This window comes from Pholis gunnellus, assembly GCF_910591455.1.
Source record: "Pholis gunnellus genome assembly, chromosome: 1".
Taxonomy (NCBI): Eukaryota; Metazoa; Chordata; class Actinopteri; order Perciformes; family Pholidae; genus Pholis; species Pholis gunnellus.
In genome coordinates, this window is record NC_136528.1 from 27500466 (window position 1) to 27528142 (window position 27677).

The following is a 27677-nucleotide window of genomic DNA, read 5'->3' on the forward strand; positions in this document are numbered from 1 at the left end:
GTTAGATCTTGATTGAAGTACGTTCAAATAATGACGGGTACTCCTTGTCAGTAAATCGGTTGCTACAGTTTGGCCATCTGTGCATACTGGCACGGCACTCCTGATCTCTGACAAACATGAGTAATTTGTTTTCTCCTGATAACTGTTTGATTATCTCTTTACCTCGAGATATGAAAGCTTGTTGCCAAATAATCAACTTGTGCTCTCGAGATAACGGCGTTAAGAAAACATAGTTGCAAGCGCGGCCGTCCTCGGCTTCCGCATATCATCAGTGGATGTCTCCCTTTTTCACTGCAGGACGTTGGTGCTGATCAGAAAAGTCAGAAAAACTGTGCAAGTAGGTATCAGAATCCCACTGCAGGTTTTAAGCTGCTGTGTTTGGTTTCTGCAAATACATGGTCTCTCCTGCTGATTCCCTTTTAAGTGAGCTGAACGCTTCATGTACCCTCATGTGCTTTCTTCTTATAGAAGTTTTGTCATGAATGTCTGCTACATGTTATGTGCCATTAGAGATGTCTCCACAAGTAATTCCTGCCGAATGATCTGCTGTTGTTCCATTTCAAATCGGTTTACTCATTCCTAGCGTTACATATTATGTGCTCTTTCTTTTCCTTGTACCTTGTTATTTAAGTTCAAAGCCTGTCCGTCCTCGTTTAACTTAAAGTTAATTACACATCTGCAGAATGTATGTCCTTACTTGCTTTATGATGTGTTAAAAATGCCTTTTCCCTTGCTGTTGTAAATATCATGGACACTCTCATGGTCCACAGTTGTGGTTTACATGTTTGACGAGATTAGATTTGTGTGTCTGGATACAGCTTTATGATATGACATGTGATTGGTACGACCTACTGCTCTGGAGTTAAAGTGCACTACTGCATCAGGAATCTCTGGGATTATTATGGCAGAGGAGTAAGGGACGATTTGTTTTTCAATAACCTCATTCCAGTGTATATACCTGTTTTTTTTAAATGGTAATCTATAAAAGCCGAAAGTCATTGCTGGTGTGGTAACATATACACATTTAAAATGTTTCGTATGTAAAGAGAGATCTGTTAAGGTAATGTTTCATTATCTGTCGGCCAAGATCAAGTGTTCTGTCCTGGGTTCTACCGCTTTGTTAAAGTTGTGATAAACTGCTGGGCAGAAGCAAAGGCAAGATCTTAGAAATGTTTTTTTTCCTTCACTGCATTTAATCACCATAATGTATATTATCAAACCTTTTCCAATAAGCCCAATCACTGTACCTTTCAATGAGTTAACACACAGGTAAATACGCTGGATCGAGGCCACTGAAACGTAAAGTACTACTGAACCAGGTTGTCTGATAATGGCACACCCTCTCCTTGCTGTTTGATTTTTAAGCTTCTTCCCGGTCAGAGGCTGAAGTCATTGTGTATTCTGTGTTTGTATGAAAGCATTCCTCTTATTTTAAGAACTATATTTGTATATTTTGTGCTGAAAGAGAAATGCCATCATGACGTTGTGGGGGTTGCTGATACAAACCCTATACAGCCTTTTGCTGATCAGTCATTGTTTTCCTGTGCCTGCAATTAATAAACGTCAAGCTCTTTATCATATACTGAATTATTTCAGTACGAAATAGATGTAACATTGTTTTCTTTTTGACCAAATAATACTACTGCCAATACTACTACCGCCATATTACTGATACTGTTAATGGCAAGCCAGTCACAATATGTATTCACAACATTAGTCTGAACTTGTTAGCAAGTCGACATTAGCAGTTAGCTAGTCTGATAGCGTGCTTTGCTAATTAGCACAAAACACAAAGTACAGCTGAGGTGACCTGATGATGGCGCTTGTTGAAAAGTCAGTGGATGCTATTGAAGACACAACACCTGCTTGTATTGTATATAAAAAAAAGATGCATCTCAGAAGTTGCTAAATTTAATAAGTAATTACATTGTTATTCTTCACGTTCTTACAAAACACAGAGGCGCACCCAATAATTGTACAGTATGTAAATGTATCACGACATGTCTGAGGAATATGGTCTTTGTAGGAGTCCCCGGCGCGTTTGTAACAGTTTGTTTTATTCAGTATTTACAGATCTCAACTGAGCTAACGGCGCCTGGACATGGCAGACAGGCGTTGCTGTCTGAAGTCTCTTAGTGGATTTGATGCAGCGGGAAATTCCCAGCATCTGCTGGCCTGGAAAAGGACCCGAATGTTCTATTCAAGTTTCAAGCTGGTGGTTCACATCGTGTTTAAAAAGGCCACTGGCCTGAACCTTCATATGCTCTGTTGTATGCACAATATAAACGCTGATAGACGAGTGCTGTAAGAGGCTACTTAAATGCATGTAAACACCAATATCACCAGAAGCACAGTCAATTAGCATATTGTGTTAAGGTAGTGGTACCACAACTCCAAGGACATTAATCTTACCATAATAATGTGGGGGCAAATTAGTGCATCAGCGGGGCCATAATAAGTCAGTATCCTCCAAGTCCATAAGGTCAATTCAACTATATTATATAGTATATTAATATATATATATATATTCAATAGTAGCATAGCACGACAACTGATCTATAAAAAGTCGATGAGCTTGGGGTAATTTCAGTGATGATGTGTCTTTGGGGAAGTGGGAGCAGGCCCGTGCACAAGTAAACATGCACTGCCAGCTACCCGTAGATCTGTCAATACGGATGTGTCATTCAACAGCATGTTAATGGTAAGCGCTGCATCATAACATCAGGTGAGGAATAACTGTCCTGGTGGGTCAAGCACCTTGAAAGAGAGTTCAGAGTGGCATTCCTAAAGATTAGAACATTTCCAAAGCAGAACAGCCTGTCGACACGTGTTGTAACGATGCAACTTGTTAATTTCCGAGAGCCATCCGTTCAGCTGACTTCCCGTCGTTCTCCCGTCTCCCCTGTGCTGTAAATATTGCTGGGAATGATGAATGTCAAGTATGTAATCTCTAATAATAACATGATGGCACCCACAGTATCTCTCAGGAGAATGTAGTGTTCTAGTATAAAAACAAAAGAGAGACCGGGGTGTAAAGTAAAAAGAATGGTCTGATACTGTGGCCAAGCAGAGATACAGATAGAAAAAGTGCTAATCCATAGTTGAAAAACAGTAAACATCATGTGAATAATTAGTGAATAAACAGAGCTGAAGGTAGCAGCAGTAATAGAGAAGTATTGCTAAGTGCAGAAACTGCTTGCATATTTAACTCAATAAGATATTAAACTATCCAAATACCCGCACAAACCAATCCACTACACCAACACATGCGTTTCATAAGGCACATTAGCTCATGGATTTAGTAAAATCATAAAAGAAGCATATCTTGGCAGTGAAGCAGAAGATGACGGACGGAGGTTCTTTGAGTGAGTAGAAGGGAGAAGATGAGATAAAGATCTCTCAGCGTACTGGCGAGGAGAATGGAGGAACAGTATCAACCAACAAGTAAAAACATATTTCGCAGCTTCAGGGTTTAACGTGCTACTGTCCTAAGTGTAACCCTCCACTTCTTTTATACTGGAGCTTCATCGCGGCCTCATTCAGGCTGCACCTGTGCAAGAACATAGACGGAAACCTTTTCCTTCAACATCCACAAACTAACCAATGTGAAACATTGTAAAGCAAAAAAATAAAAATGGAAGTGCTAGTCCCGATGTAAAAAGGGAATTCCTGGTTGACTGCATTGCTCAGTCAGTGGCTTTGGAGGCAGTGAGAGGTTCAGTCTCTGAAAGGTCTTCCTGAGGAAACACCACATATAACAACTTCTGGCCCATGTACGTGACTCTTTCTGCAACGCAAAAGACAACAGGAGGAGTGTTATTATCACGGGCCGACTGCTAACATATCTATAAATATTCAAATATCACAGCACAACTCACCGACTAGCCGGTAGACACATTTGGGTTTGTCCTTCCAATGAACACCCACAAAGTATACCGGGACTCCAGTCAGCATGATGACCATTCCCAGGCCACAAACCACCGGCTCAGAGTACAGACTGAAGCACAGCAGCACAGCCCAGAATATCAAGTAGGCGATGGGGACCAACATGCTTACCTGCACAAGACAAACATATATTTACACATATATATATATATTTTGTCACATTTTGTTCATTGGTGAATTTTACATTTTTTCCATCTGAAACAAACACATATCCAAGATCAGAGCTTGGATATTACTATTTTAAAAAGATTGGACAATAACATATATATGTTTAATATTTTGACCTCAAAATATTATATATTAAACCAGTGCATGTATTCTATCACACGTATTATATTATACCTTTTCTACACCAGGGGGCGCTAAAACACCATACATGTGCATGACCAACAACAAGTGACCATCCCTAGGTATCTAAAGCTAACTCATTTCTCCAACTGGTCTTTGAAGTAGCTTCATTTACGGCTAGTTTAGTCACTTTAGGAGTGCCGTAACGTTACTTAATGAGCTAAAGTGCAACCGCTGACCTTTTCCGGCCTTGCAGTCTAGTGGAGCAGGTTTAGGTTAACATTTATTTAAGCATTAAGTTAAGCATTAAGTTAAGATTCGTCATATATTTTAGTTGTCATCCGTTTAATTTACAGACCAAGATTCCATGTAATTTTAACTATAATTGCAGATTCAGTCATTAATAATTGGTCCAAACCGTACAGTCCTGTATGTGTCTGAATTATTGTCTGCACAATTTGAAGATATAGGAAAAGGCTAGACATACACTTGGTCACTTTTTTGTGTTTGTGTGACCCCATTTGTTGTTAATAACAATTCCTAAGAGGCTCATTGTTATCTCACTATGTAAGCTATATCATTTATGTTATATTGTTTTGACATTTCCTCATTGCGGTACCCTTAGCTTTGGATTTTTGCTAAGAAAACATATATATATATATATATTTTTAAACACGATTTCCCAGTTACAAATGACAGGGTGAAAAGTTAATATTCAAGCAGTGGCATAAGAGTTCTGGCACAGGGGTCCCTGCTAGTCCATTTGAAACAAACCGAGAGCTATGAATTGATAACATTCTGTCATGTCCTGCAGTTTGTGGTTCTCAGCTTTCTGTACCTTGATGGGTCTGACCAGGTTGGGTCTTTTCTTGCGGAGGTAGAGGAGGCCAGCAATGGTTACGCCGTAGGACAAATAGTTGATAAAGGACACATAGTTGATCAGGTTGTGTGTCTCTCCGATGCACAGGATGAATATGGTGGCAGTGCACTGTGGGAGGGGAAGGTAAGGTCAAAGGTCAAATACATATTGAACTATTTTTAGAATACTGCAAAATAGTACCGTATTAATTTAAAACACAGTTTGTGTGAGTGAGACAAAGTAGGCTAAACTGTGAGTGCGGCACTCACGCTGACCAGCAGGGCGGGGATAGGAGTGCAGTTCTTTAGGTGGATCATAGCCAGCAGATAAGGCAAGTGACCCTCTCTAGCGCCTGAGAAACACAATCTACAGAGAGACAGACACATTATGCATGTGTGTGTGTGTGTTCAGGTTTACTCTACTTGTTAGGAGTAACTCTTAGCATAAAAGGACATTTATCAAAGTAGGTTCGGCATGTCGTGTGCAGCAAAGCAAGGAGTGTGTGTTCTACCTGGAGGAGGTGAACAGATATCCGTTGATTCCTCCAAAGGTGGACAGCGCTACAGAGATCGGCATCACCCAGGAAAACATCCCCAGCAGCTTTTCCCCGAATGTCTGCAACACAATATCTGATGGGTCAGATATTTGACAAAATAATTGAATAATTGACTTACTGATTCAGTCATTCAGTCCCCTAACAGTAATGCGTTCATTTATTAATTTCACTGAAAAATGCAATGTTGGACCTTTCGTCTCTTTAGCTCATTTAGAAACATTTTTTATTTTATTTCATTTTCTAATAACGGCTTTATCCTTTTATGAGGACACTGCTTGTAATTCAAGTCCCACAAAGGAAAGTAGTCACATACTGAACTCATGACGGTTTCCCAAATTTCCCTCTGGGATCATGAAAAAAAACTTTAATCTTATTGACTAATTAATTGGTTGGTTGAGGTCTGTCTCGTGCAACGATTCTCAGCTTCAGCAGACATCCAGTTTCCAGACAACTGAGACTCTTGTTAAACAGTATATAAACTGCTATGAGCTCCTGTATGAGACATACATTCATGGAGAGACCGAGAGCTGCTCACCACTGCCACAGCGTTGGAGGCCAGCAGCTCCTCGGGGGTCATGGAGGAGAAGTAGGCAATGTTGGTCAGAGTGTAGACAAGGGTCACCAGTGGGATGGAAATGTAGATGGCCCGGGGCAGATTCCTGATAAAAATAATGGCAATAATTCAAAAAGTTGGTGTTGTTTTCAGGAGCTTTAACGAGACTGAATTCAAATCAATTATAAAGTCCTGAACTAAAGGGGATGAAATAGTATGCTGTGCATGTGACGTACTTGCGTGGCTCCACGACCTCCTCTGTGACGTAGTTGAGGAAGTTCCAGCCGCTGTAGGCGAAGGAGGCCTGAAGGAAGGCCAGCGCTATCTGTCCCACTGAGGGGTCCTGACTGAATTCAAAGGCCACACTGGGCCGAAGGGCGTCATAGTGACCTGGAGAAGTTGAGGGGAAGGGATGTTTGGATGAAACAGTGAAACGATCCTCAATAATATCACCTATAAAGTATAACTGCATCTTTTTTTTTCACTCGTTCATCACCAGAGTATTGCTTACATCTATAAAACTCGAAGTTACTGAATAAATGTATTTTTCTCATTTGTTACTGTTGTTTTTTTACTTAAAGAACTTTACATGTTATGTCTATTTATGTCCACCAGGGGTGTGCAGTGTTAATACAATCTGACAGGAGCTTTCCTCCAAAATGACCTCATTAGAAACAAACACAATCCCAAATACTGTTGGTTCATTGTTTCACATAAAGGTGTTTAAACGTTTTTCAACAGTGTTAGCATTTTTAATCTCTTAACTGTTTTGTTTTTTTCCAAAATGCATGCTGCACCCAAATTACACGAAACACTATAAAACTATTTTGCTTTCGTCATAAATGGATCATTTTAAGCTGTACATTTTGTTAATAAGTTGTATTTTGTTTGTATACATTTTCTGTCTCAGTGAGTTCTACTGCTGTTATGTTCCACATGATGGTAATGCGGAACTTTGTCATTATCCTGTTCTGTTGTGGAAAATGTAGGTGGTATATTTAATTTTCTCTGTTCTTTTACATATTTTTTATTTGATTTTCAGTATTTGTTATTTCAACAATTTTCCTAATGGAGATAATTACAATAAAATCAGTAATCAAACAATGAATGCACTATTTCCAGATATGTCCACAGAAATCATGTTGAGGAGTTAATCTCACCAGAGCGTGCATATGTGTGTTTACCTCTACAGATCTGGATGAGTCCAACCACTATGATGAGTACCAGAGCGAGCAGTTTTCCTACAGTGAAAACATCCTGGATCCTTGTCGCCCAGCGCACACTGGAGCAATTCACCCAGGTCAGGAATACTGCGGACGCAGACAAACACACACACTTAATGTACTTTAAAAGAGTCATGTTTCTGACAGGCTCTGCCTTATAAATGCAGTTCTGTATAAGTACCGCCTCCACTACAATAATAACCTCCACTAATAGGAGGAAAAACACAATACACTTTTATGAAATACAATCCTAACCTTAGAGGAAAAGCAGCAACGGTATTCACCGGCTGGATGCATGGACTACATGTATTCTGCTGCCTCTTTCATATTTATGTCAAACGCTCTACGGTCTGTGCGTTTTCACACTGCACATAACATCCCACTCTTGTCAGCACAAAAAAAGAACACATCTTTCCTGACAAAACAGACAGAAGTCTATAGAATTAAACACTTCCTACCTCCCGTTTCCTACTTGCATATATAGTGTATGTGTGTGTGTGTGTGTGTGTGTGTGTGTGTGTGTGTGTGTGTGTGTGTGTGTGCGTGCAAGCTCATATTTGCCACCATAATTAGGACTGGCCAAATTCCAAGTAGCTCTTGAACTCAGTACAGTCTTAAGTGAGAGGTAAACCAAGTAGCAAGTGTGAATCAGGCTTCCAGCGCAGAGTAAAAAAAGAAAGAGGGAGACAATTTTTTCTTTTCAACTTTAAGTTGTGCAATGCTTTACACATCATACCACGGATTTCAGTCTGAAAATCAATGTACTATAACTGCAATTCAGTCAGCCAGCTCACATGGAATAGACTATTGTATGTAAATGTTCAATATGTACAGCATTAACTACATGGAGCTCAGCTCAGTGCTTTGTTAGGTGGGGTTCAGCATGTTAGGTAAGTGCTTGAGATGGGCTGCCTGAACTGAATTGCCGGCTTCACTTCATATATGCTGTATACTATGTTGACTGCTTTATGGTGCTGGATGTTGTGATGTTATAAATCACTTTCAGACATGCACCCCGTTACACAAATGTAATGGACATTTCTTTATCACTTTTGACATGGCTGAGGTCTAAATTAAATACTGTGACCTTAACATAAAGTGCATATCACGCAAAAGGTTAAACAAACAATGACAGATATTACATTCATAATGTTCTGTATTCTTAAGAACACTGTAATACATTTGTCTTTTAATTATCATTTTGTTATACACAAAGAAAATCAGCACAATAAACCATGAAATACTGTGTGGAGGAGATTCTTGCCCTTTCGGTGAAGTGCAAAGGGCTGTGCGACATTAACCAAACACATGGCTTTCTAAATTTAGCATAATTCAATCTGAACATTTCTACAACCACCTTAAAAGATTTAAAAGTATCCAACCAAATCCTGATTTAAAGTGGCCCGTGTGTGTGTGTGTGTGTGTGTGTGTGTGTGTGTGTGTGTGTGTGTGTGTGTCTGTATGTGGTTGTGAGGGGGTGTATCACATGAAAGTGATAAACGCATACCCAGTATTTTGTTGTCTTCTCAATGACGTACAATATCAACAGGGAATTCAATTCAATTTAATTTATTTTGTATTTCATTTGCCTCAGAGGGCTTTACAATCTGTACACGTAGGACATCATCTGTCCGGGGACCCACACATCGGTACAGGAAAAACTCCCCCAAAAAAACCTTTAACGGGGAGAAATAGGGGTTTAAGTTGTATAATTAGTAAATCCCCTTACCTCAGCCTTCATGCTTGCTGACCATTGCCTGTGTCTCACGTGCACTCAGATTAGTTTGGCACTTCAAATCGTGAGTTTGAGATTATGAAGCGGTTTAGGCGACTGGATTCGAGGAAGATCGCTATAGATCTGTATAGTTTCCATCCCGTCTTTATTTAATCTCACTTATTTATTATTATTATTATTATTATTATCATTATTATTTACTATTTGAACCTTTCGCTCCTCCTCGCTTTTACACACAAACACGCTCACAGAAGTATACGTGTGTTTGTGTGTGTGTGTGCATATATGGGTGAAGGGTGTTATCGACCATGTCATCCATCACCGCGGCAAGGTTTCCCTCCCACCACAGAAATCTGAACAAACTGCTTCCGCTGGAGCGGACACACACACACACATACACACACACACACACACACACACGCACATACACACACAAGTGAATTTTTGGCAGGTCGTATCGGTGGCACCGGGCAGAGCTTTCTCTCCCCTACAACGCCGCGGTGTTTTATAGTCAGTCACCCTTGGGGTGTTGCATGCATTTCCGTTCCTGTGTTCCCGTGAAGCCCCCCACCACATCCACCACCTCCTCCCCCTACTTCCTCTATGTTAACCCTGACAGGAAGGAGGTGCCAGCAGGCTTTGAATGCGACAGCGCAGGTAAATCTGTGTCCTGCCATCACAGCTTCTATTGAAGGCTGGCCCAGCACTAGAATACTAAACTAATTACTGCTTTTACTCTTAACAGATTCTGAACCCAACTTCGTGCAGATTTATTAGGGGGCTTTAACCTCAGGAATGCCTCCTCTTGGTTCAGGATCTGGTCACAGGAGTCACTGAAGTGGCAATAACCCCTCAGTCCTGTCTGTCCACCACAAGTTGACTCCAGACTCCCCTCAGACTACAGTAAATCTACAGGATTAAGTCTGGGTCAAAGACATGCTGACAACTAACATAGTACAGTCAGTGATGTAGTGTAGGGGTAGATAAAAGGAAGGCTGCACCAAGCCATCACTGTTAATTTGTCTTTATAAACTTCCATTCAGACTTAAAGGCGCAAGATATAGGATTGGGAACATGTTGATTGCCTCCCAACAGCTCTCAACATGGCGACAGCAAGCTGGTGCGTGATTATGAAACCCACTTTTTTTCTTGGTAAGACCTGCTGACTATGTGTACAAAGCAAGGAGAAGCTGAGATAACAACACACAGAGCGACTTCATTCTCTGCTCAGGTACACTGTAATGAATTACTGTAAATTTACGTTGGATTTAAAACTGTATTTTACTGTATTTCATAATAACTGTAACATACCGTTACATGTTCATCCCACACATGTAAATTAACAGTCAATGCTGTCAATTAACAATAACAGCATACTATCGTAATTTATCAGCATGATACAGTATTTTCTGTGAAGTGGTGGAAATACGCAAGTTCAGTGAATCACGATCCATCTACATCGTACAGTCTATTGTAGGTTAATGTGTCTGTAATGACGATAGAATATTTTTATTATTTAAACTGCTCATTGCCTAAAAGTCATTTTTGAGTAACAAGACGTGACCGACTGCTCCTGAACGTGACTTTGGACACAACAGCTTCAGTTCATCCTTCTGAGTACAGCCATGTGGAGATAAACAGAGGAGACAAGGTGGCGTTAAGCTTATCACCTGAAATTCAAAGTCTCCAGAATTGTTCTGTCTTCATGATTATTGAACTGTTAACATCTCAGCTAATGTTTCACTTGGTCTGTTTCATTACATCAGGTTGATAATCTTAGTGGCGCTAGCTCTGTGATGTTAGCTAGCTCGAGCTTAAGTAGCCTTAGAAAGGTTAGCTGGCTAACAGCAAAGCAAGTTAAGTTAACATAAATAAAGTTAATACAGTGTTAAGATGTAATGTCAGTAACCTAACTTGTGTTTACTTGTGCTGTTATTGAACCGACTGTAGGACCGCAAACGGGACGATTATCAAAATGGAGAGGGGACCAGAAATCACCAACGTGTGTTCAAGACGATGATCTTAGTGGAGCGAATTTTAATCGCGATCACGATTTTGGCTGCCACGATTAAATGAGCATGATCGTCTGCGATATTGACGTTTAAAATACGTGCTCTGCTACATATCAAATCAAGCGCTTCCTCAATTAACAGTCAGCCAACCACCAGGGGGCGAACGAGATGAGAGCTGTCATGCGCGCACCCTGTAGAAGTAGAAGAGTAGAGACGGGAGCTTGAAGGACGAGTACTTGTGCTTAATTTATTTACACGCATGTCACGTCTGTCACTACATGGTCGCGCGTTTACAATTCCCCTGCTCTCTGTATCGCGCACGGCGGTGTTCTGCCCTGATCCGCGCGCACGATGCAACAGTCGCTCTCCTGCGAGTCGCGCCCCCCCCCCCCCCCCCGGGTAACTGGTCATTAATGAATAATCATGATTAATAATCGTGATCTCGATATTGATCAAAATAATCGCAATTATGATTTTGGCCATAATCGTGCAGCCCTACAGTTGAGGTAACGCTAATGGTAACATTACGTGTGTTATCACAGGAGCAACATTAAACCAGATCATTAAACCAGATCAAACTCATTTTAGTGTTGAACGTTAGTCCATTGTGGTCCATTGTCTTAGCTTCATTTCTTCACCGTAATCAGCTCATCATTTAGGCAAGTCTGTTCATTTAAACTGTATGGTATTGTTGTATTAGCTTTTTGCAAAGACTTGCACTGATATGTTAACATATGTGAGGCACATGCGAACCCACAGTTGCACACCCAAAGCTTCTTTTAAGTTTGTTCCTCCTGGATGGGGACAGGTACCGACAACAGTGGCATACCACTCCAGGGATAGGTACCTACTAGTGCTGGGCGTCCCTGCTGCCAGTAAGTTACCATTATTTCACGGTGAAATTGTTTAGAGTGTAGATATTACTCCACTATATCTCTACATAGCTAATAGTTGTTTGCTGCTGTATTAATGTTAAATACAGCTCCTTTGTTGAACAGAGACCTAGCCAACAAGGCGACACAGTCTGTTACAGATAGACGGGCCAGCACATGACTATAAATGTTAACTGGTTACGTTTCGATTGGCACATTTTTATGTTTTTTTTTTCTTTTTAAGATCTGTCTCATGGATTTTGGTTTGTAATGCAAATAAATCACTTTCATTTCCATGAAGCTATCTTTAAGAATAAAGATCATTGTGGAGATGATAAACAAATACATACTTGGATTGACTCATTTTATTCATCGCTCATTCGTGGTTCTGTGTAGTTTTCCTCTCAGGCATTAACTTAAACCATGGAAAAATATATACAGCGTTCCTGTCAGACAGGAAAGCTGTATATATTTTGAACATTGTTTTTGTTGGCAGGTTTCCAACCAAGTAGTTCTGTTGCCTAAACCTAAATGCAACCTCAACCACATTAAAGAGTAACTTAGGCATGATGTCTGTTTTTATCCTTAGCATGTGAACTGTGTCAACCCTGTGCCCATAGCTGCATCGTTGTATTTAGTACAGAGGGCTGAAATAGTACACAATGTACCCGTGAAAGGCACATTACGCTTCTGGGCGTTCAGGACACATCGAAGGTCGAATTATATCTACAAATTTTATTGTATCTATTTGTTATTTGTTAGGAACGCCTTGAGGGAATGCTAATTATGACAATCTCACACAAATGTGTAATAGAATGAAATTATGAAAGGAAGACATTTGGACAGACATGGATGTGAACACTGAGGCGGTAATTCTAGTTTTGTAAATGTAAAATTATTTTCTTCAATTAAATTAAATACAAGTTTGCATTTTTTGAGTAGAATAATGGCGCAATTTCTTAGGATTGTTTCGTGGAATATGTCATAGTCATCCATCAAAACCAGTGGGCAAGATTTAACATCTGATTGGCTGCAACACAACTCCTACTCCTTGACTTGCTACCACCGTTGCACCACCACACTGATGTGGCACACAAGTGACTAAATTGGCTCCCTGCTGCACTGGAATGAACAACAGTCGCTATTACTGCTGTTTCTCCTCAGTACACCTAAGAGAGAATCAGGTTGTGTATCCCTCGTGCTTTGAAAAGAAAGACATTTTGAGTGATTGTTGGGTATGATGTTACATAAATTAATGATATTCTATTCTATTACTGGAACAGGTACTTCATGTAGATTGGTGCTTTATATCTAGTTAAAGTGATCCACGTTTGACAGAATAAAGTGCCGTTATACAGTAAATCTCCTGAAATATGCGCATGACTGTGCTGCTGTGGGCAGTGCTCCTATTATTAGAAGAACACTACAAACGCACAACTGGACATGTCTGGTTTTCTGAAATACACACACGCACACACACACACAAGGGAGAAAGAAGGGGGGGGGGGGACACATATCTAGGCTGACTCACAGTCATAAACCAACCTGTCACTAAGAAAAGTTCAGTGGACATGACAGGGGCCTCAATAAGACTCAGCAATGCAGAACAACATTTGATCCGGTTAATCTCACTGAGTGTTTCAGACAAACCACCAAACGCTGAAAAATGTTAACAATTTGTCCCCGAGAGCCAAGATACTGCACATTTTTATTCCGTGAATTGATGTTAAGCTGTCTCTCACAGGTTTTTGCTTCTGGGGTTCAATTTATGGTGTATGGTTTATGGTTTATGTCGAGTGCATTTACGAACACTACTATAGAGTGACTCACTCAACGCAGAGTTGTGTAAGCCAAAGGCTAAAAGAATGAGTTACCTTTGAATTAAAATAGTAATCCATCATCTTCTCTCAGTAAAGGCTGTAGGTGGTGATAACTAACTAAAAATTTGTTTGCACCACCAGTTCTAGAGGAGTGACATGTCTGCTGTTGGTGTTTAAGGATGATGGAGCTATACTGAAAAGACTTATCAAACCGTACACTGTCAATGTTTTTAACATCCAAGGGTTCAGAGGGAAATCTTCCCCATTTGTTATCAGGATGCTGTGGAAGGGGACATTTTTGGACATTTTCCCCGCTAATAAAGTTTCACTCACATTGATTGAAACTTATATAACTGCTGGTCCCAGATACAATCTCACTGTAGGTCTGAAATGTGATGCTGTGGACCAGAGAGGAGGACGGAGGCGTTACCAAGCAGCCAATAGGAACATCAAACATCCAACCAGAATGTCAGCTGGCCAATGGGATTCCCCATCAACGATGTGCAAGGTGTCCGGCCCATTTCCTGTTTCCATGGTGCTCCGTGACAGGAGTGTCACGGTAACCACTGTGAAACAATGCACAATGGCGTAGACACACCCTCTCATTAGCGGCGTCCACAAAGGCTGGCACCATTATATAGTCTGACACTGATACTGACACACACACAAACTCGTCGCACACTCAAGAGAACAACACATAAAAAACACCACACACAAAGTGGGCCCCTGCGGTTGTAACATTCTGTCGCCAAAAATAGTGGCGGTTCACCAGCGTGCTCTGTAAATGCTAACCCCAGGCACCTGCACACAATTTCAGGCACAGATCCCCAGCCCTCTGCCGTCCATCCCCTCGTTTCTGCATCCAGTTCAGACAAGACCAAACTGGCTGGTGTGCCTACCAGATACATGCACAGTCTGCTTTCGCCACTGGCTATTTAAATACAGATTGCTGTACTGTACAACATTTCATGGAAGGGCGCTAGTCAGATTAGAAGCTGGAAATAGATCACAGTGTATCATAAGGAATCATCAAAGGACAATGACAGCCGTCAGCACACTGTGAACTATCACAGTATCATAATATCTTCATTTGGTTTGCAGAGATTGTTTTAGCCTTTGAAGTTACGTGGCTTTTCCCTTGCTTTACATTTAAAGAGCCTCTATCCACCAAGTTAGCCGCTCACTCCCAACACGTTGGTCTCTGGGTGCTCAGGTTTATCCTGCTGGATGACAGATTTGTCTAAACAGGGACCTGTTGTGCTTTTTCCTTGCTCTCATTTGTTGTTCTTTTTTTAATACATTTTTTTCAGTTGCTGTTTCACTGAACAAAAATCACAACAAAACATCCTTAATGACAAAAATAAAAATAGACAAAATTGAAAATTAAATAAAAGTTAAATAAAAGGGGGTCACCATTCACTCTTTACAACCTTTGATCCATTCTTTTCAGACCAGCTGAGAACACTACCCATCTTTTCCCTTGTATACAGTCCATTTTCCCCAACGTTGATCATGGATCTCTGCTTTGATCCTTAGATAAGATCCTTTTTCCATAGAGTATATAATGTCCAGCCACTGTCCTGGACTTGGAGGGTCACTTTTCAACCAGCTCCTTGTGATGGCCTTTTTACTTGCGAGTATCAGGATTTTAAAGAGATAGATGTCCTTCCTTTGAATTATGTCACCAGGTATCAATCCCAGGTATACAATCCGGGGGTCCCTGGGAATCTTGTAGCATAGCATCTCCTCCAGAGTCTGAATAACTCTGTCCCAGAATGTTTGTATTTTTATACATGTCCAGAAAATATGTGAATGTTTGGCATTCATCTGCCCACACTGTCTCCAGCATGGCTGCTCTTTACCCAATTGTTTATGTTTTATGTGGGGTGTAATAAAAAAGCGGATTAAGTTCTTCCAACCGAATTCCCTCCATCTTCTAGAGCTAGTAGAAGTTTGTTGCGTTCTACACATGGAATGCCAATCACTCGACAGTTTAATGTTCAGTTCTACTTCCCATTTCAGTTTGACATATAGCGTATTTCTTCCGTTTCGTTTTTTGTAAACTCCTGTACAGTTTGGAAACCAACTTTGAAGGGGTTTGTTTATATGCACCTGTCAACACTTCAATCACTTCATTACCTTCTGCTGAAATTCCTTTTTTAATTTCTGTGTCATAGAAATGCAGGTCCCCATTTTCTAAATTAAATTCTCCTTTTGAGTTTTTCAAACGTTTTGTGTTCAACGAGTGTACATATCGCTGTTATTCCTTTTTCTCTCCACCGTTTAAATGTATTATCTATCAGTCCAGGTCTAAACCTCTGCTCTCATTTGTTTTACCAGCACTTTTTATGATCTACCATCATTCAATGCTCAATCAATATTTCTTTAATCGAGTGTGCTCTGACCTTTTTACCATAAGATCAGTTGCTAGGAAAGGAATGTTGATCTAGGAAAGGAAGTTTGCTCCGATATTTTCCTCACCGGGAGTCACTCTGGGTCATACAGTCAGGTGACCTGGATATCTAAAGCAGCAGAAGGTGTGAAGTGTGATACTTTGAACCAGGGTGTCATAGTGACAGAGGCAGAGACAGGACTGTTAACCAGCCAGCCACAGTATCAATACACCAACGGAATGCTCTGAAACTACTTTCTCCAGGCAAACGACCAACAGTTCCATCAATGACTCTTCCTCTGTTTACACACATTTTTGTGAGCCAATCGACCGGACTCACCTGGCCAACAGCAACAGATTTTCAGTTAGGAAAGGTTGGGATTAGCTTTTTCAAAAATCAAAAGCTTTTTCCTTTGCTCTACTATATTTAGATGTTCTATATATATTTAGAATCATAATAAAGCATGAAACAACTAAATGCTATAGTGATATGATATAGTGGAGTAATGTGTACCTGAGTAGAGAATGAAGTCACTCTCCCTCTGTGTGTGTTGTAATCTGACCTTCTCCGTTCTTTGTTGAGAACATGTACAGAATCTCTTCATTTGAATTTAAAAATAATATTCTCCAAAATGCTGAATATCGTGGAAATTGATAAAATTTGGAAAATCAGGGTTTTCCCTCCCATTATACGCGTTTTCCCCCCTCAAATGAATTCCCACCTTAACATGGTGGAGGGATTTCAGTGCGTCAGTGACCCTGAAAGCTGAGTTATCGGGGGCAATATCTCCTGGTAGGTCTCGGCGAGCGTCTGGTGGCCGGGCCTTGGGACATGGAGCTTGGCCGGGAACAGCCCCGAAACCTACATGGAGCTGCGCTAAGGGCCCGCCATAGGCATTGGGATCGGGTGCATTAGGAGCCGGGCGGCAGGCAAAGACGGGGACCTATAGGCGTACAGACCCAGTGCAGCTTCAACAGTAATGTGGGGGTTGTACCGTACAGTTAGGTTGAAGAGGGAGCTGAGCCTCAGCTCTCGATTTACCAGTCTATCTACATTGAGACTCTCACCTACTGTATGTTCAGAAGCTTTGGGTAGTGACTGAAAGAATGAGATCACAGATGCAAGGGGCCGAAAATGAGCTTCCTTTGTTGGGGGGCTGTGCTCAGCCTTAGAGAAAGGGAGAGGAGCTCAGACATCCGGCGGTAACTCGGGAGTAGAACCACTGGTACTTTGCATCGAAAGTGAGCTGAGGTGCTTTGCGCATCTGATCGGGATGCCTCCTGGAAGCCTCCTTTTAGAGATATTCCGGGCACATCCAACTTGTTAGAGGCCCCGGGGTAGACCCAGAACACGCTGGAGGGATTATATACTGTATCTCGTCTGGCCTGGAAATGCCTCAAGGTTTCTCCAGGAAGAGGGTACCCTGAGACGGCTTGCGTAGTTCACACTACACGACTTAAGTCCTGGTTTTCCACTCTACAATTGTTGTTGGAGCTTCACAACAAAAGCCCTAGATCAGAGGCAAATTGGGGTTTGCTTGGCTCTTGCTATTCAACGAAGAGAGCCGAGAGGCTCGCAATGCATCACCTAGTGGCATAAATATCTAACCTGTTGGGAAGATACAGCCAATAGGAGCACAAGACACATGTTGAAAGTAAACTTTGGGGGAGGGGTCGTCTGTTAGTCATCCAAAAAAAGGTATTCGACACTAGCAGTTAAATTTAAAGCACTTTATTTTACAAAAGGATGGCCTGTTTCGTTTTATAACTACATTGAATCACTTTCCCTGATAAAAAAAAAGAAATTGTGCAATGTTGTGTTCTGATGAAAATATGCTTAAATCATAAAACACATCATTAACAAAAATGTAAATGAAAATTAAAGCTGCAAGCAGCGATGTACGGGCCCTCGCATCCTCCCGCACGTCGGGGGTACTGGCGGGATGCCGGCAGAAGCGGCCATAAATATCTGCGACCATCAGACAGCGAGCCCACAAGGTAGATGTATTTTTAATGCTTGGACTGTGTGACACTGGAAATTATATCGTGCAAATATTTCACCAGTTCCTGTATCCACTATCAGGCACTAGAGAACACGCGCAAACATGCATTATGTTGCTCTATATCAAGTATAGACCACATTGTGTAAATCCAATTCAGTGTGTCACAGAACGCTGTCTTCCTGTTGACAGTAGGTGACATTATGACTTTAAGTGGAAATTGGCTCATAGACATCCTCCGGCCATGACTATTATCAAGTATGGCAAGTTTGGGACAGATTTGAGCAAGTCCAGTGGAGTTACATCAGCTTGTTGTTTAACGGCGAATCACTTAAAAGGGCCGCCATGCCACGGCTTCGCCATTCCATCAAACGTAAAGCTTTGAGTAACTTGTAATTGCAAAGGTCTTTAGATTGTACTGACCAAATTTGAAGTGGATCTGACAAAATCCCTAGGAGGAGTTCGTTAAAGTATAGCGACTAGAAATAATGGAGAAATTCACACAAAAATCTAGATGGCCGACTTCCCGTTAAATTTAGAGCATGGTCCCAAGACACTTTTTGGTCCCAAGTCTTCATGTGATACACGTGCCTACTAAATGTCATACTTGTAGGTCAAACGTAGTGCTGGGGCTGGGTTTTTGAATATTTGTAGGGGGCGCTATCAAGGCAATTTGAAAGGGTCAAGCCAAAAAGCCATATGAAATATTTATTTCCATCACCTATGACACCTGTGCAAAGTTCCAAGGCTTGTTGAGCATCCTAAGTCACAGAAAAATAAGCTTCATTTTTCATGGCGAATGACGCGTTGCCACAGCAAAAGTTTTTAACGACAACTCACAATATTCACGATGAAGCATCATCATGTCTTACGGCTTACCTTACCAAATTTTAGACTGATCTGGGAAACTTCCTAGTCGGAATACATCAAAGTATAAAACTTGTCATTTCCTTTTGCCAGTAGGTGGCGCTATGACTTTGTGAAAATGTTGGCATGGAAATGTGCTCAGGCCTGGACCAGCATCATGCAAAACAAGTTTGGGCCAGATTGAATAAAGTACCTTGTAGTTACAACAACTTCCTCTTTCATGGCGAACGGCACGAAATGTACCTGACATGGGCGCCACATAAAACAAAGGTCGTTCAATGTCAGTACGCCATTTCAGTAACTTTTCATCATTAATGTCTTTAGATCATCTTGACCAATTTTGAAGTTGATTGTATAAATTCTGTGGGAGGAGTTCGTTAAAGTACAATGCCTGAAAACAATGAAAAATGCCTCAAAATGCCTCAAAATGGGAGTATTACTGCATCGCCCCCTAGTGGTTGTATGGAATAAAAATTTGAGAGTATGTTACAGGACACAATGTGAACATATGCTACAGATTTTGTGATGATAAGCCACATGGTTTTGAAGTTATATATATTGCTGTAGAAGGCCAATTCCTCATGAAATTCATTGGTCCATATATTCTTAATGCAATAAGATATCAACACAATTTTCATAACTTTTGATGATATATATCCAATAATGATTTACAGCAAATTTGGTACCAATCAGACACAGGGTCTAGGAGAACTGTTTTTTTTTTTTTTTTACAAAATTCAAAATGGCGGAACATTTTGGTAGGCGGAGCTTAGGGTCCCAAGAGGATTTTTTGTAGAACTCATTCAGTTGCTCATGTCTGTAAAATCTTAAGTAATTTGGACATACGGGCTGTCGGGGCTTGCCTTTCCAACTTCTAGGGGGCGCTAGCGAGTCATTTTCTCATGCTCGAGCATTGGACCCATAAAATATCAAAATTTCCCGCAGTCCTGATATGCTTGCCAAATATGGGGAGGTTGGGGACATGACACATACCCTTAAACACATATTCATTCAAGAGAATAAGAAGAAGAAGAAGAAGAAGAAGAAGAAGAAGAATTCCTACAGATACAATAGGGACCTCGCGGACCCGACGTTGTCAGTGCTCGGGCCCTAATTATTGAATTTGGGAATTTTTTTTACGGAATCTGGAAAAACATGAAACTTGGGGCCCTATGTGTCAAATATTTCTTCCAAGGAATAGTGAATCCCCCTATTGCCAGTCTCTATGCTATACTATGCTATGCTATGCTATGCTTAGCTAGGCTAACAATGGCCGGGATGGAAAGCTGAGCTACCATGAGAATTGTGTTTTTTCCCAAAATCATTAGAGCATCACTAGTCTTTGTTTGAATCAGTGTGTTAATCTCTTTGTTGTGCCTCGCCCCGTCACATAATAGCGATCTTACTACACCCACTTAATGAAAGCTTGTAAATTTGCTGTTTTAATGCTGCATTCCTTGTGGAAGGTAAGACATTCCCAGCTGCGAGGTTATATTACACTTAATGTTTTGCAGTGGTTCACAAATGTAAGGACCTGCAAGGCTTAAAATGAAACGTAGGCTTAAAATGAAACGTAAGTGTGTTTTGAAGAATTGAACGTGTGATGTTGCATATGGTTTGTAGTGAGTAAAAATACCTGCGCTGATTGGCAGATGATCTCTGGAAAGAAATCTTCATAGCAAAGAACCAAAAGTAGACTAAACAGAAGAGCTCATGAATCATAACTAAAACGCATCGTGACTTTCAGAGTGTTTTCTATGTTTGTGACTCACAGATACAAATGGTGGCGAGGAGTCTGGTGGCGATGTACGGTGGCAGGCAGTCCTCGAAGGCCGGCTGCAAGACGTAATTGGAGAAGGTGAGTGCGATGACAGCCAGCGTTGTCGGATACATGATGAGGACGGCACTCCATAACAACAGGAAGCTACGGGATGAAGAGACAAAACACACAGGATTTCGTATGTGAAAGTAACACTTTGGGGTGGACTGTTTTTGGACAGGCGAGGAGCTCTTGCTGCTCTCTTTCAGTTATATTCTGACTTCACAGTCACACTTATACATAAGAGCTGCCCAGCACAACCATAGTTTCCTGCTCTTGGTCTCTGTAGAGCTCCACTGCGGCAATTGGGGTTGGGTGACTTGCTCAAAGGCATCTTACACACAGGACACAGGACTAAACTAGTGCGTCCACAGGCATTCACAGTGCTCGGCATATTTTACCTTTTCAGTCTTACAGCGCTGCTCTATGATCAGCTGACATGTCACATGATCAAATGAAAGTCACAAGACCTTCAGGGCTGATTTGTTCCAGGCAGGCAGACCTCTTGTGTACAGACTGTTGCAGTATAATCCATACTAAGTGAGTACAATTGCTGCAATCTAACACTCTCGACACGAAACTTGTGAAAGATGTTGAACTACAAACTGCTGTTGTAGTTGAGGCACAGAGTGTTAATTATAAATTTGCACTAAGTAGCGTACAGATTTCCGTCGGGTGTGTCTGCAGCGACCACTGCTGTATTGTGTGCTTGAATGAATACAACACCAATGTGCTGTTAGGCGTCATAAAACACACTTCATTAAAAACTCAAAAACGAGCAGCGATGTATACAGGCAACTGACTCGAAGTCAGTCGTCGTACAAGACATTTCATACAATCTTCCCAAAAACAAAATTAAACTCAACAAGCTGTCTAGTTGCTTAGCAGCGGCTGAGTTATGGCTAGGTACAGCAGTGTGTGTACTGGTAGTTCCGTTAGCTGTTAGCCAAACACATTATCCTTCCACCGTGGGCACAGAGTAGTGGCTGTGGGGTCGGTTAAGAGCGGTGAGTGAGGCGTCACAAGGCTGTCAATAGCATTTAACGAAACAACGAGAGGTCCTTGAGCATGCTGCCATAGCTGGCCACCCAAAATATTCTGTTTGCTGCTGCAGAATGTGAGATTAGCTGTGGACAGACACAGACGTGCACACTCACTCGTTCACATACAAACTAATATGTGAACAATCGCATGATCCTCCTGGCGGAGATAAACAAAGGGTAACTGGACAAAACAACAGTACTTACCCCACTAGCCCTCCAAAGATTTCTGTCACATATGAATAGTCTCCTCCAGATTTTGGGATGGTGACACCAAGTTCAGCGTAGCACAGGGACCCAAGGGCACAGATGCCCCCTCCACAAACCCAGACGATGAGTGACAGCCCCACGGAGCCTGCATGCTCCAACACTCCCTTAGGTGAGATGAATATCCCAGAGCCAATAATGTTACCTTTGGAGAAACACAAAGATTAAGAGGGTTATTTACATTTGCCTATGAATAATACAAATATGTAACTAATAAGTAGTCAGAGAGCATAAACTTCTGCAGAAAATGTCTACCTATTACACACAAAGCAACATGTATTCATTTTACCTTTTGTTTTTACCTTTTTTCTTTTATTGGATATTGATAGTGGTAGAAAAGAAAGGGGGAGAGAGAGGGGATGACATGCAGCAAAAAATTAAATAAGATATCCATATATTTTAAATAACCAATAACCTCAAAAGCTGTAAACAAAAGCGGCTTAGACAAAGAAAAAACAACAACACTGTCATCAAATCCCAAGAGGCTTATTAAACCCTCCCAACCATTTAAATAAAAGCTCTAGGGATTCGTTTCAACTGACTTTAGTTTCATTTAATGACTTGTGCAATCTCTAAAGAACACCTGTCATCAACATTATGTCTGTCTTATGGTGGACTGTAAGCATCCGTGAAACTAGTTTTGATCTGGTCTGGGTTTTGGACCAATAAATGGACTCATATCTCCCAGTCCTCATTCCTGACAGTTGTGCTAGTATATTGCATAAAGTTGGCGGTTTGCCATTCAGGCTTGATTAATGTGTATTTTTGCGGCTCATATAACAGATCGGGTGGGTGCGGCGGAAATTTAAAAACCCTGCCCGGAGTAGTTAAATATGTTGAATATGTTTTGGGCTAATCGTTCTGTTTATAATAGAGCAGCAGACGCTATGACACCTTTGACGACTCCTTTTAATTTTAACATCATATGAATATAAGCAGGTGTGCGCTGGTCGTCTTTGAATTTGTTGTAATAATTGAAGTATAAAATAATTAGGTGTAAATGATTTGATATGCTGGAAATGGCTTCTTATGGTTATTTATAATTCATTTAGGCTACCAGGGAGAGCGTACAGCGCACTGTGACCATTTACAGAATTTATTTTGATCTTTTTTGCTGGCAATCGATTTGAGTTGGCGTGGTGAGAGCAAAGATGCCGAACCACACGGCAGCGCTACCTGTGACATTGCAGGCTGCATGTATTGAATATTCAGAGGGATGTCAACAGGGTCAAAAGACAAAAATAATAGCCAGAAAACCCTGAGTTGTGACTTTCTCACAGTTTTTGATCAGATTTTATGAGAAGAAAAATGAAATAGCAGGGCAGACCCTTTTCAGATTAGAATAATTGGGAGAAACCCAAATAAGAGTAACTATAATGACTTGTATAGATCTCGACCAAGTTGTTTTTGTGATCATTTTACATTTATTATAAGTCTTTACTTGGCTCTCTAACTTAAATAGGGGGAAAAGTTTCAGCCTAGTTGCACGGTACCAAACTGAAATTAATCTTGATTTTGTTGATCATCAGTAATCAGTTATTGCATGTAGATGCAGAGTCAAGCTTACTGACCTCCAGCTGCTGAACTCTTCTGTCTATGTCAATCACACTAGTAATGGTAATAGATAATGATAATGGTAAATTACCACAAGCCACCCTGTTGGAACTATTTCATTAGTTTGATTATTTTGTTATTTGTTCTTATTGTATTTATTTTCGTTGACACTAGGGACTCTGAGATTTGTATAATGTGTATGCCATAGTTTACAACTAATTATAGTCCCATTCTATTTAGTGTATCATGTTGGCCATAGTTATGTCGGATGAACCAGTTCATCCAACATGGCCTTGTGGTGTAGTGGAGTCATGGCTCATTGAGGCTCCTGGCTCAGCTGTCCCCCCAAACAGGGATAAACAGAGGTTCCCTGGTGGCTCAGTTGGCTAAGGCACATACTAATAAGCAACCATGTCATGAGTTCAACTCCAGCCTGGCACTCATATGTCATCACCCCCACAAAAAGAAAAGACAAAAGAAAAACTAACAAGCATGAGAAAGTAACCAAACATCAGCTGTCCAAGCAAAACATGGTTTGCGCTGTCGTTCATGTTTTTCTCCTCATTGGATAACTTCGGGACAAACGGAGTCTTCGAGGACAAAATATGACTCTGTAAACATTTTTGCTGTTTAAAACCCAGTGAGGCACGCCATCGCGTTGGAGCAGCACTGAATGCTCCCTAATGATGCAGAGGGAGAGAGGAGGTCCGAACAGTGCATTTATCACTGTCACATTTGATTGTGGAGGCTGTGGTGAGATGCAGAGCCATTGCATAACGCCTACGTTGTGTTTGTTATGTCATAAAGTGTGGCATCAAGAATAAGAGCATGAATCAGAGTCCTACTGACCCTCTCAGCCTCCCTGCACTTTAGCTGGGAAATGTTCTCAAATGTATTACTCAGATCAATCGCCATTTTATTCAAATTGTGGAGATGAGTAAAGAAATACACCACCACGCTCTTCTGTCAACCCATAAGCTTGTTTGAAATTTTTGCAGTGTTTTATTTTTCTCTCCATGAGTCTGTCTTACAAGAATGTGCACGCAGCAGGAAGCAGGGAGTGATGATAACAGACTCCCTCCAAAGGGGAAATGTGGAGCAGGATATTATTTGTTGGCGTGGAGGTGGTGCTGGTAAAATGGGGGAATGTAAGTAATTTGATACATTTGATTTACTGTCCAGCCCCTAAACATAAGCAGGAGTAGTTGCACACAGAGAGGCAGCAGCCAATAGTCCACCTTATTAGACGGAGCGGGGGATATATGAGTAGGCTGGATCTGGTGGGTAGTAGCATGACTCAAGTTGTATGTGTGTAATAGCTGCACACAGGCTTCACTCCATCTGTGCACCACAGAAAAGACTTGGCAACTGGTCATTTGAGCACTAATTTCACACCAGCAACATTAAAGTAGACCAAGTCCATAACCCTCGAAGCTCACTGATATACTGTAAAGCAGTTTCCCAAACTTTTTCTCTGGGGACCCGGTTCACTGTAGTGCTTGTCTCCCAATCGCGAGAAGAGCATATTTGTACTTTCCTGACCAGTTTTACTGACATTTACACGTCACCTTTTATTATCTTAAATAGGAAAACCAGTGTTATTAAAACATATACACATGTTTAATACTTACTTTACTTACACCATACTTTACACCAAATAAATGCTTTTAGGCGGAGTTAAGAGCCTCTGAGTGAGAACAGAATGCACACTATCCTGTCATATTAGATTAAATTGTTGTAAGTAAACTACAATAATCAGAATAATAGGAAAATGAAGGCTCCCTCGTGTGGCTCAAAAGTGGACTGCAGATATAAATGTTAAATAAAAGACTATGGAAGATATGTATTTATTTATATATCATTATTTGGCGACCCTCTTAAAAAACTTCTCCAACCCAGTCTTCGGGAATAAGTTATGTAAAGCATAGACAGCACTGTGGGTGTACTTTGAACATTTAGCAAGGGATTTGAACAGCGACTGCTTGCCAAATGAGTAAAAAACAAAGTTAAACAGGCAGGTTAAAGAATAACTTTTAACTGTATCAGCTTCTATCAAAGCACAATAGATGTGACCTTGCTTATGAAGATAATCTATTAAAATTATAACATTACTATTGAAACTGCCACACAGTAGAACTTCCTTTGTAACACTTTTTGAATGTCACATTGCTATTTATTCCTCTTTCCACTGAGATCTCATGTTTGTTTTTTGCCCTAATGATAAAACAGCCTCTATTGTTCTCTATTTATTACTTTTTCCGGTAGGTTTGTGTCAAGTCTTCTCCATTTTCATATTTATCTCAATATATAAAACATGAGGATATGTGAGCAAGCAGGGGTAGTAATCAACATTGTAAACAAAGAAAAAAAGAAAAAACACTGTGGAAATCACCGGCCAACAAGTTTCAATTATTCAACATCTGTTTCAGTCACTTTGGTCCGCCCCAACATCCCTTTGACTTGGAGGGTGCCGCCTCTACTCCTGGTGGAGGAGCTTATCATTTGGAGAGCAGATGTACAAACGGAGTTATGGAATCTCATGGCAGCACTGTAAGTTTTCCCTGGCACATTCCTAATCATACCCAACGACATGTTACTTCACTCTCTCATTCACCCAGTCCTCCAAATTCTGTATAGACGTGTCACAAGCATTCAGTCCGGTCCTTTCATCCTGCATGCTCTTGGTTCATGTGTTAATCTGAAGGTAGAGCCTCCCTACTCTAAACATGCAAGTTAGCAATCCGTAGTGTACAATTAAAAAAAAGGTGAGTTAGTGTACTGATCTCTAATAAGCTAAATACAAGAACAGAATGTTTCGCACAGAAATAACTCCATGACCTCATGACAACATTCATGTTATGAGGTCCTCCCCCTGCCTCCAAAAATGTAGAGGCTGTACTCTGGTTATCAGCTGGTGCTTGGGGAATCCTCTGCCTTACTGTCACATTATCATAGCACATACTGCATAACCTGTTGCAGATGAGGTCGTTCGTACTGTAAGACTATATCACTGTTCAGCAGCCCATCACGTTTTAAAACAGACTGTTACATTCGAGCATTTTCTAATGCAAATGTGCTGTTCTGCAGTACGAGTGCATTTGTACTAGGCTACGAGCGGGTGATAATAGGATGATTACAAGGAACTACATCGATGCCTTGCTTTACCCCGGTGTCACTCTACTCGGGGGGTGGAACCCACAACCCTGGTAGTTTAATGCTCGACTGTTCCACATAACCATACATATATGGAGGCTGTGCTTTGTCTGCATGCCTTTCAAGTTCAACACGGAGGAGGTCCAGCCACGTAGGCATGTCCATATTCAGATCATCACGACTGATGCAACAGTTTCCACACAAAGCCCAAGTGGACCGAGACATGGGCCATCCGCGCGTAAAAGCGACTCTTTCTGTGCGCATTTAGGCGGTTTGTGCCAAAGTCAGACTGCTAAGCCATATCAAAATGTTACGGTGAATTCCATTCCCTACAGTGTACTTACAGTAGTTTCGGAACAATAGAACCCGTTCTGTGACTGTATCCTATTGTGTGCCATGATATTGTAACTTTAACATCAAAACAACAATTGCACACCGGTTAGGTTACGATAGTTAATCCGCTCAAGCAAGTTTCTCCTTGTAGCTGAATTCACTGTATCGACCCATTCTCCGTGAACACACGATTTAAGACAAAAGCTGGCACACACTCACCGATGATAATAGCGCAAGCGCTCAAAAGTCCAATTTCTTTTTTCAGAGTGACTCTGTCGCTCTTGGAGGACTTATTATCCTTCTTCTTTTTCTCTTTGTCCCCCATCTCCTCCGCCGTGCAAATGTGCTTCCTGCCCGCCTCGGTCCGGTCCAGACACCGTAGACTGAAC

The 27677-nt window shown here is 41.1% G+C and overlaps 1 protein-coding gene across 1 annotated transcript; it reads right to left on the bottom strand.

The window, feature by feature from the left end:
- Positions 1-1902: 1902 nt before the first annotated feature.
- On the bottom strand, positions 1903-27677 carry slc7a10a (solute carrier family 7 member 10a). The gene is made up of 11 exons (XM_079170484.1): positions 27508-27677; positions 22189-22393; positions 20895-21046; positions 7386-7511; positions 6438-6591; positions 6184-6307; positions 5604-5707; positions 5362-5458; positions 5072-5221; positions 3879-4056; positions 1903-3787 (listed from the first exon to the last, which is right to left on the bottom strand). The coding sequence occupies exons 1-11, from the start codon at positions 27611-27613 to the stop codon at positions 3687-3689; spliced, it is 1497 nt and encodes a 498-aa protein (XP_079026610.1). The 5' UTR covers positions 27614-27677; the 3' UTR covers positions 1903-3686.